This window comes from Lepisma saccharinum, chromosome 29 (assembly GCF_977018435.1).
Source record: "Lepisma saccharinum chromosome 29, izLepSacc3.1, whole genome shotgun sequence".
Lineage (NCBI taxonomy): Eukaryota > Metazoa > Arthropoda > Insecta > Zygentoma > Lepismatidae > Lepisma > Lepisma saccharinum.
In genome coordinates, this window is record NC_139257.1 from 46,281,283 (window position 1) to 46,292,688 (window position 11,406).

The 11,406-nt window shown below is 37.6% G+C and overlaps 1 protein-coding gene across 2 annotated transcripts in view; it reads left to right on the forward strand.

Annotated features, from left to right (window-relative positions):
• Positions 1-5,980, forward strand: part of LOC145981211 (uncharacterized protein C2orf42 homolog) — a 29,286-nt gene extending 23,306 nt beyond the window's left edge. For both annotated transcript variants that reach the window (XM_083114343.1, XM_083114345.1), the window contains exon 12: positions 2,800-5,980. In XM_083114343.1, coding sequence (XP_082970469.1) covers positions 2,800-3,050 — 251 coding nt within the window. In that variant the 3' untranslated portion in view covers positions 3,051-5,980. The remainder of the gene's footprint in view (positions 1-2,799) is intronic.
• The last annotated feature ends 5,426 nt before the right edge of the window (positions 5,981-11,406 follow it).

Genomic DNA, 11,406 nt, shown 5'->3' on the forward strand with positions numbered 1-11,406 from the left:
CAGAAAAGAAAGTTCTTCGGGATTATCCGAACGCGCCTTAGAAACCAACCATCAACTTCCACAGGATTGCGTTTCCTTCATTGCACATGCAAAAGGAAAACTAGAACGTGACGTTAAGGAAGGGGTACACATGATCAAAAACACAAATAATCTCAATGACAATTTATGCGGAAATCTTTATTCTTCTTGGTACAACACAGTAAAACTCAAAAATCCATCTCCTCCAACCAACATTCCAAACACAACAAGACTTACCAACACTGCAAAACCACAACGACATCTGCCGACGAACACAGGAAGTAACGCCAGTGTAACGACAACCGCGTCTACTCCGTCTGTCCTCGACCAGCCCTGAATATGACTCCGTGAAGGAGTCGAAAGCTTGGAAGAACTCCGAAGTGTCTTTTATCGTGCTGTTTGTGTGTGATTTTAGTGTTTTAACAAATATGTTGCCGGCACGTGACGTAAGAAGTTTGCTACAATCATATTAAATTTTTCCTTCATATCCATTACTCCTCTGTCACCCACCCATCTGTATGATCCATGTTCATTTCAGTTGCCCATAGAACTTGCGGTGCTACTAGAGCAGACAACCTCAATGAAAACCCCCATCACTAAGTGTTACCTGTGCTTGCCAATAGGATACTATTGGCTGCAGGGGTAGTTGCAGTCATGAATGTGACCACAGGGTTTGGACTTGTACGTTCCATAGGCTTTGTTTTGGGAGTAGGCAATTTTTTCACCCAGAATTTTACCTTTGTGCTTTGGATACAAAAAGTATTTCAAACAGGCAAGAACCCCTTAGAAGGCCTTGAGCCCTACTAAAGAGGACTTTAGTGATATTAAGTGTCTGTGCACCATTGGCATGTATTCTTGTGATAAGTCAAGTTGAGAATGCCCAGAATACACAGAAAGCATGAAAAACAGCTGTTTCACTGAAAGAGCTGTCACCACTTTTAATCAAGAATCATCCCGATCACATCACTGGCATCTCGGATATCAAAAGCCTGGGAAGGGCAGCTTATTTATTCACACCAGTACTGATTGACAATCACAGGATTGACAATCACAGGATCTCTTAAAACTTACTTCATTAAATAACCCTGCTCATGTCGAAAAGAGCAGAAAAGATGTTATTTGCCATTGGGATCTGCTGAATGCCAGTGAGGAAGAAATCCTGCACAGATTAATACAAACAATACTAAAAATAGTATAAAAGTAGTTTAAAAAACTACTTATGTAAAAGAGTATGCAATTGTTGAAGAACGACGTTTCATGGTACGACTACCCCCTTCATCAGGTTCGCAATTCTTTCTAAGCACTAAAACATAATGCTGCGTTGTAAAGTGTAATATGAGGATTAGGTAGAGGGTTGGGTTAAAGACACTTAAAAACTGTCCCTGACATATTTCAATTTTAAAAAAAAACCTCAGCATTATGTTTTAGTGCTTAGAAAGAATTGTGAACCTGATGAAGGGGGCATTCATACCCTGAAACGTCGTTCTTCAACAATTGCATTCTCACTTACGTAAGTAGTTTTTTAAACTAATTTTATACTATTTTTAGTATTACACTAGACTCTCGCTAATCCGGCCCTCAATAGTCCGTCCTCTCAGTAGTCCGGCCCACATCCACATCCTGTAGTCACTCAAGCAGAAATGACGCGCACAGCAATGAATTATCGTGTTCAACAATGTTGTTAGTTAAAAATGTTAAACAATGCTATACATACGTACAGTATTTGAAATTGTGACTTTCTTACAGTAAAGTTCAGTACATACTATGGCTTCTAAAAGGAAACACGTAAAGTACAGCCTGTATATTCCCTATGTGTTTAAACTACATAGTAGTACGTAATTTCCGACCCTCTCAATAATCCGGCACTTCCGCCAATCCATCACCCATATGTGCAAGGAATGGCCGGATTGGCGAAAGTCTAGTGTATTTATATTGTATAGTGAGTAATATCTGTACTGGTTTATATATCGGATTTTTGCCAATTCCGATACCGATGCCGATATGTCAATTTCTGCCAATTTTCGTACATCTGCAATCGGCTTCGGCACATCCCTAATCCTCAGACAAACTTTTCATTTTCTCAGGTTCTTATCATCTATGTTGGGAGACGATAACAGTTTTTTAACCAATATTTTTAGATTTTTTTTAGAAGCATGGGCCTTTTAACACTGTCTCTGAGGAAATATTTTCGTATCTCCGTACATTTCCGATGTGTTGTGTGTGACCTTTACAAGCTTGCACTCTTAACTCTTCCCTGGAGGTTTTACACTCCTTTTTAAAATCTAGATATAAGGGGTTCTCTCCTTGTTTAGTATGAAGTGTGCATATGTGCTGACAGACCCTTTAATTTGAATTCATTCATTCATACATTCAACAGTCATGGTCTCAATAGAGCACAATGTAAAATTTTCCAGATTTCATATTTTCCTGCATTTTAAGTTTTCTCATTTTGGTTCCCTGAAAAAACATAAAATCAAGTTTCTACTGTATTCAGAATACTTTGTTCCAAGACGATTGTATAATTTTCCCAGATAAGAATGTAAAACAAACTTTCAGCACCACTAACACACAGTAGGAAGTCTTCATGTTTTCAACACCAACACAGTGTCGTCGTTAAGGGCGGAAGGTGTAATACAAAGAAGAAGGGAAGTAAGGTTGAGTATATGGTATGGCTCAGCAATAAAAATAAGATTTTTCATTGAGCACGTGTTTATAAAATTACTTTTGTTCTTCTGAACATGTGGTGTTAGAACACATTCAATGTTGTGTAAATCATTGCAGGGAACACTGCACCAGATCAGAAAGAACCAACGCCATTTATCATTGAGTGGATACCTGATATTTTGCAATCTATGAAAATTGGAGAACTGAGAATAAAGTTTGAATATGGACATCAACGCAACGGACAGCTCGACAAGCGGGGAACGCATCATCAATCTCTTTCCAAGTTAGATACTCACTTTGATGCTACAGGAATCCCAAAACTTGATCACCAAGATACTGTAGCTGCAGCAATACTCAACCTGCAGTAACTTGTGTCATTTATACATTGTAGCTTTTCTAGTCCACGTTGTTTTGTTAATAGGCTATTGAACATTATGTACAAAGTAATTAAGAACAATGTTGAGTAATGTAAGGATGAGCGTGCGTTTATACATGTACAGTTGAAGGCTAGTGTCATAATAACATATGTATATACATATAAATGTATAGTATTAGCTCCTGACTGATGTTAGAAATTATGTTAACTGTGAATGTATGTTGCGTGAGTACCCAAAGACACTGACAAAACATTTGTGTATTTCTCTTGATAACTTCGAATGTTGTTTAATGTAACTGTATTAACATCTTAACTTTTCAGCATAATATTGCAAAAGTTCTCTGTTCATGCAGCATAATATTCCGGAAATGGTTTCGTATGAACGTTGTGCATGCATAAGCATGAAGTCAATCATGTTGCAAATTGTACCATCTTGTTTTGTTTTTTTAATGAACAAACTAATGTGATTGTATGTATACGCCAGTTGTATTATCACTGATCACTAACATCAGAATAATCTGTCTGTGTCTATGTTTGTTGTAGAAATAATCTGTGAAATTGGAAAAACTTTCTAAGAATGATTGTGATAGAACTTTGAAATGTCTTCAAGTGAACACCAATATATTACATGATTAAAAATTAATACACTTTATTCCCGCAAGTTGAAGTTATAAACATATTGGAAGACTGATAGATTACAGTTATTTGGTAAATTGGGAAGGCTTATAAATGTTGTTAATTTCTCACACCCGTGTCTTTAAGGATGTCCTCATGAAGAACTTACATTTCAGTCTGCAAATGTGTTTTTACGTCTCTGTTTTGTTACGTTATTTTTATTAATGTTGTTGAATTTGATGATTATATTTGGTTATTGTGAATTAACCCTGAAGAAGAAGGAATGGATATTAATTTTATTATTTCACAATTAGTGTGCTTTTGTTCATAATTTTCTAAGTAAGTGGTAAATAACAAGGTAATTTTGAGTCCATCTGTAGCATGTAGAAATAAGAATTTGGAATTTATAAAGGATAGCCGTAATATGTGTGTCGAGCGGATGCAAATTAATTTTGGTGTATGTGAACCACTGCCTTGTGGGGGAACATCAGCAAAGGTATGTGAGGAGTGGATAAAAATTATGAGTATTCATCTGTTTTAGTTTGTTCGTCTTTTTTTTCAAACATCATTTGATGCTGTTCATAGCATGCATGCTTTGTAAAGCAAACTCCAACATTGTTTTAAATGTAAGTAAAAGCCACATGTAGGAAAATGCATTGACTGACTGACTGGCTTGTGTTAAAAAGAGAAACAAACAGAAAAAAACCAGTTAGGAAAATGCACAGTAATAGAACACAGCATTAGAAAGCCAAGGCTGTTGAAATTTCGAGGCTAAAGAAGACGAGAGTACACTCTCAACTGCTCTGGTGGTTTGAAACATTAGTTTGTGTCCAGGTGATGCAATACTGTTGACCTTGCTTTTAAAGTCTCTTCTCTTCAAATGTTTGCTTTTCTATCACCTTCATGAGGTAGAAGTTATTTATTACTGTAAAAATGTCTTCACGCTCTCTATCACATTACTAAGAGAAATATAATATGAACAGTAATCTACTACTTACAAATTTGCTTTTTTCTACATTTACACGCACACACACACACACACACACACACACACGTCTTTCGATTGAAAAGACATTAGATTTAAATTTCCCTCCTGTAATATTTGTTCATACGTAGAGAAATAAACATTTCTAACCACTAGTGATATTATTTCAAGATGCTTGTGGCTCCGCGAACAATCTATAAAAGAAAATGAAAAGGAACCCCCAAAGAACTATAATATTACACTTACCAGGAAAACATGTGTACAACTGCAAATGAAATGCATGAAAATTCCTGACCCTTCATGTACCAACTGTAATTTTCTGTTATTTCATTACAAGTGTCATAATTTTTTCTCTTCCAATTGTACAGCTGTATCTATTCATGTTCTACTATTATCCACCAGAGGGCATTGCCACTGATACATAATCCTCACTAATGTCTGAGGTCCAAGTGATTTTTATTGTAAGCTTTTATGCACCACAGTTTTGAATTTTTTCTCACTTCTTCAGGTATACGCATATTTATATGTACATAGTTCATTTAACATAAAACATATTATTTATTGCAGTCTTGCATCAATATGATTCTTGCTGTGTTGACTTTGCAGTGCATGAAAGATATTGAGTTGTTCATAAGGTGAATCATTTCAACATTCGTACGTGTATTTGTATATGTGGTAAGTGCAATTTATTTCCCAATAACGGACATCAAAAGTTTGTGTATAAATTTGATTTGCATTCATGGTTCACAATAGAATCATCTGATACACCAAGATGATGTAACAAAACTAAAAATTTTATTTATTATAAATATATGTGAATATATGAATCATCTTGCTACATGATGTAAGTTATGCATAATTAATTTAAATCTCATTTTATTACAGCGTAAAAATGTACTTTAAGGGCATTTGTATTTGTGAAAAATTTATTTTATTATGAAAAGAACTTTTAATTACTTTTTCTGAATTGCATTTTAACTTTTCATCCTAATACCACTGTTATTAGATTTATGTGAAGTATAGATAGATGGATTTTCATCAAATGGTGAGAAAATTCATAAATGCTTTTGAGTGAAGTTCAAAGTATATTTATTTGTTTCTTTGTGATTTCAAGTAACTATCAAGAAAGATTATGTAATTGTTTAAACATTGTGCAATGCCATGTATAGAGCAGACATTGCTAGTTAAAACCACCAAAATCCAACAGCTTGTAGCAAGACATAAAGCGAGTAAATATAAACCCCACGTTACAGGCTTTACATACATACAGGTGATAGACGTTGAAACTGAAACACCTGGAATGCAGACACTAACCTTCATTAGTGTGGTCAGTACAGCAGCAGCACCTCTGGGAAATGACCGATAAGGTCCTGCACAGTGGTGAGAGAAATTTCCAGCCATTCCTCCTTAAGCACTTCGATGAGTTCACGACATGTTGTTGGTGGAGGGAAGCATCGTCACACGCGATCCTCCAAAAGACCCCATGTTCAGGTCCGGTGACTGGGGAGGCCATGGCAGATGTTCAACCTCACTTTCATGCTTAACGAACCACCCTGTGGTCTGGGCTGTTAGCAGTGTGTATCGGTGCGTTATCATCCTGGAACATTGCACCACCATCCAAGAACAATATTTGCACCATTGGGTGCAGATGGTCCCAATGGTCCTCATATAGTGCAATCAATGGTCCAAAAGACTGCCAGGGTATTGCACTCCCCCCACCCCCGCACCACCATCGATTCACCCCCATGTTTCATTCTGGGCACTAAGCAGTCTGGTTGGTATGCTTCTGATGAATTTCCGCACATGTAAACTCTTTGTAATGTCGGAAAAACCATGAAGGTGGAATCATCCCAGAACGCAACATGTTTCAGGTCAGCTAATGTCCACGATTTGCACTGCTGGCATCAGTCAACCCACTTTTTGGCATTGGTGCTAGTGACCAAGGGTTTTGGTGTAGCAACCATGCCATGGATGTTAGCCCTATGAAGTTCGTGATGGATGGTTTTGGTAGAAACAGGTTCAGTCAAGTGTGTATTCAATTGTGCGGTGGTTTTGCACTTTTTGGACAGAATCCACTTCAACACCCTGACGTCCCTGTCAGACAACTTCAGCTTCCTCAGACAGTTACCCCTCCTGAAAGTGGTTCGTCCTTCATTCTGGTATGCTACCATGACCCTTGATGCCCTACAAATATTTGCAGTCTCCATTACTGATGCACCGGCAAGACGAGCACCAACAATTTGCCCTCTTTTGAACTCCGATATGTCCCCCATTCTACTGCACAAAACCAAATATTTGACGTGCAGTCACAGACCTACACACTTGAATGCCGACTATGATGTGAATGACGTGCAGGCGAGTCCTCCAGCAGCATGTTCTATAATCACCTGTGTTTCAGTTTCAATGTCCACCACCCGTACTTAGCTGCAATATGCAACATTGTACATTTGTACATGTGTAATGGGACCGTGATATCCACTGTGAACTAGAAATCATGGAATTATTTATGAAACAGTGTTATAAATACATAATAAGAACAAGCGGAGATTGAAATTTGATAAAAAAAAATTTACTGTCCTTAACTGGCTTCTCTGCTTACTTTTTTTAATGACTGCATTGATTCGGTAATTCTAGATTTCTGTACTTTGTTTAGACTTGTTTGTGTTTAGAAGGAATTGAACACTGATGTGATTACATATGCTTATGTTATGTGCTCATAATAACCATATGAAGAACTTTCGGTTTAAATGATTTCCATCAGTTCCTTTCTAGAAAAGACAATGCATATTACTGCACTATCAAATATACCTGAAACTGTGGCTTTCATTGTTCATGTGATTCAGTTAGATTGTCTTTTTTCAGTGATGTTATATACAACTTATTTTTACACACCTTAAAAACTCAATTTTTATCTTTCTGTTCTGTTCTGTTCTGTTCTGTTCTGTTCTGTTCTGTTCTGTTCTGTTCTGTTCTGTTCTGTTCTGTTCTGTTCTGTTCTGTTCTGTTCTGTTCTGTTCTGTTCTGTTCTGTTCTGTTCTGTTCTGTTCTGTTCTGTTCTGTTCTGTTCTGTTCTGTTCTGTTCTGTTCTGTTCTGTTCTGTTCTGTTCTGTTCTGTTCTGTTCTGTTCTGTTCTGTTCTGTTCTGTTCTGTTCTGTTCTGTTCTGTTCTGTTCTGTTCTGTTCTGTTCTGTTCTGTTCTGTTCTGTTCTGTTCTGTTCTGTTCTGTTCTGTTCTGTTCTGTTCTGTTCTGTTCTGTTCTGTTCTGTTCTGTTCTGTTCTGTTCTCTCCTCTCCTCTCCTCTCCTCTCCTCTCCTCTCCTCTCCTCTCCTCTCCTCTCCTCTCTCTCTCTCTCTCTCTCTCTCTCTCCCCCCCTCCCCTTCAAATAAATTGAAACAAATAACCCTCGATTATACAAGAAATGTTAAACAACATATATTTTCGTTATTTAATTTTTGTACTTGGTAACTCTTTCGGGGGGGGGGGGGACTTCCCACCCTACATACGTCTTTGGTCAAGACCTAACATTAAAAAATAAGCAAGTTCAATTATTATTTTAAATTGAATAATTCTTCAAAAGTGACAAATCAATCAGGAGACTAAAATACACCTGTGGGTTAAAAATATTAGGACCGTACATAAAATTGCCAATTTCAGTGAGGAGGGTGATGCTTTACAGTTCACAGATTACAGTCTCTGCCAGTGACATGCACACCACAAAAATTTCTCAACACCCTCTAAATTTTTTCACAAAGGCCCAATTTATGGTCATTTTTGGTCTAAATTAAGAGAGCATTTCGCTCAAGCACCAAACAGTTCGCACAGGTGATGCTAGATAGTGTACGGAATTTAGAGCTGCTTCGCTCGGTCAGAGAAAACAAGCTTTGCACACTCAAAGCCCAGGAGTACATGTACGACGGTTGACAGATAATAATCCGGACAATTTTTTTTCTCCACAATGAAGGCATGTATTTCAATGGTTGGCATTTCATTTTTCAGCATAGTTCCCCAACACTTCCACACATTTCTTCCAACGGTCCACAAGTTTTCGTATTTTCGCAGTAAAATCTTTGGACTGGGTCCTGAATCATTCGAGAAATGCACTCTGAACCTCATCATCACCCTCAAAATGTTGTCCTTCCGAAATGCTCCTTCAGGGGGCCAAACAGATGAAAGTCACTAGGTGCGACTGTAGGCAGGATGAGGAAGTATGTCCCAGCCCAGTTTGTGATGGTGGAGATCGTCAGATTGGCGGTGTGTGGCCGTGCATTGTCATGTTGCAGAATGACTCCTTTGGTGGACAGTCCAGATCTCTTCTTATGAATAGCATGGCAAACACTGCCACAGAGCAAGTCAGAGTAGTATGCAGCATTAACAGTTTGTCCCTTGTGTAGGAAATCAACATGGATTACGCCAAGGTAGTCCCAGAAAACAGATGCCATGACCTATCCCGCGGAGGGCTGTGTTCTGAACTTTTTGGGTGGAGGAATCTAACGTCTTCACGGCCTTCCCTGAAAGCATGTACACCATTCAAACACTGATGAACGTGTCATTGTGTCATCTTTAAAGATCGCCACAAGTCATCGATAAATGTCTGATAAACCCTGAGATCTCCTTCTCTGCCATCTTGCATATTTTGGCGGGAAATTGAGGCTGACAGTTACAACTTCCTCCACTGGATGGCGACACCATACAGACCACTATATGTCAGTATCAGTTGCCTGGCTGCAATCACAGCCCTGAAATAAAATCTGTCCGGATTATTATGTCAACCCTCGTACAACCGTAATGCATCTCGGGTAGTGGGTCCTTGAATATGAATTATGAAGTGAAGATAATCATAATTTACTTCTTAAAATGTAGTTTGGTCTAGCTTACCAATAGACCATGTTAAAAATGTAAACATAAACATTGGTTCTCCAGGAACTTCAGGTTTAGATTAGTCCCCATTGTTTGCAGTACAGTTCACAAGTATACGAAGTAATAAATGAGCTTTTGTTTTCATAAGTTGTGCGATTATAGCACCACAGACTGACGATAGTCTAGAAAATAATTTGTTCAAGTTTTACCATGAAGGAGTGAACTTGTTGAATCCTTTGGATGAGCAACTGCAGTGCAGATTATTAAAAAACAATGTTTCTTCTTTTAAAATAATGAAAGTGCTGTGATACGTTTAGTGTTCAACAATAGTTCGACATGCATTGTACATTTTCAAACCCGAGGTTAGACGGCAGCACTAATTATAGTCTAATTACACATCTATCTTTTCTGCAACCTTACATATTCTCATACACTTGATCATACGGAAGCAGGCTACAAACGAAATATAACAATTCGTTGTTCTGATTGCTTGACAGTAAATTGGTGATTTAATTGCAACTAAACCATATATATTTGTTTTGTGAAGGTGTTAATAGATTTCATCAATTAATATTTAAAGATATGTTGTCGAGTTATTTCTTCAGGTATATTCAGACATACAAGTTCTCATGTATTCATTCTCTCTGTGTCCTTCGGAAACCTATGAAGTGATACGTGACTCAATAAATTTGTTCCTTATCAAACTGCAACCATGTGCTGCACAGCTGGCACCCTTTTTCCTTGTAAAAGAATCTCCACTTTGCCGTTTTTTTACCTATCAGTAGCTCCGCCTTTAACACTGTCTATACACAGTGATATATAAAAGATTGTGGGCTGAAACTACCATACAATTATTGTCACATTAAAAAGGATATTCCATAGAATACGCTCAAGGGTGGGAGACTCAAATGAGTAGGAGTGAGCCAAATGTGGTCCCATGTAGTCAGGGGCGCAGACTTGTCAAAATTATTTGGGGGGGGGGGGCCTCTGATCACTGAAATAAATGAATGAATGACTCACTCCCTCCCTTTTTAAAAATAAATTTACATCTTCGTATAGCAGTTTTTAAGCAGCTATTATATTCCTCATGCAAATGAAATGTAACATGAAAAACATTTACAAATTGTTTCAAAGTCTCTTTATGTATTTTGTGTCTTCTCATTTGTTTTTTTAGATAAAATTTTTATTGAAAAGTATGTATTTACATTAAGAGACCAACCTAACAGTTTTACACCGGCCTTGGTAGCCGAGCGTGTTTGGTGGTCAACTCAACTCGAGTGTAGAACTTGTGATGTCTGGCAGCATCAGGATTTTTAAGTCTCTTAGGGACTTGACGTTGTCGGGGCAATTCTGGCTCATCAACGAGGATCGGTTTGCCCTCTGTGTATTTCAGCAAGAACTGCTCAAAACACATTCACTTTTCTTGAAAGATGTCAGTCAAGTATTTTAGTTTTGATTCCACTTCTGTAGCACCAATGCGTGGAGACTGAATCTTACAGTTTACCTCTTCTATTGGACCCATCACATGGCAGTAGAGGGAGAGAAAGAAAAATGTCTTGAAGTGAAGCATTGTCTCCAGGTATCCAGCACATTTTAATGCTACATCAGTAGAATCTTCTTCACAAAATTTCTCACGAAAATTGAGAAGGTTTTCATCGTTCTTTAAGATATGTTGCATACTGGAGGCTCTCAACGTCCACTGACGAGGGCAAAGTGGTCGCAGTCCAGTATGGCCAGCCTTCTCATTCACATCAATAATATTCCTAAATATTTGCATTCTTTTAGGGTATTCCCAAACATTCTTTAACAAGTCGTTGGCTAAATTCATTATGTCTCTGAGTAATATATGTATAATAGTAAATAATAATTATATACTTCGTATATAGTACTAA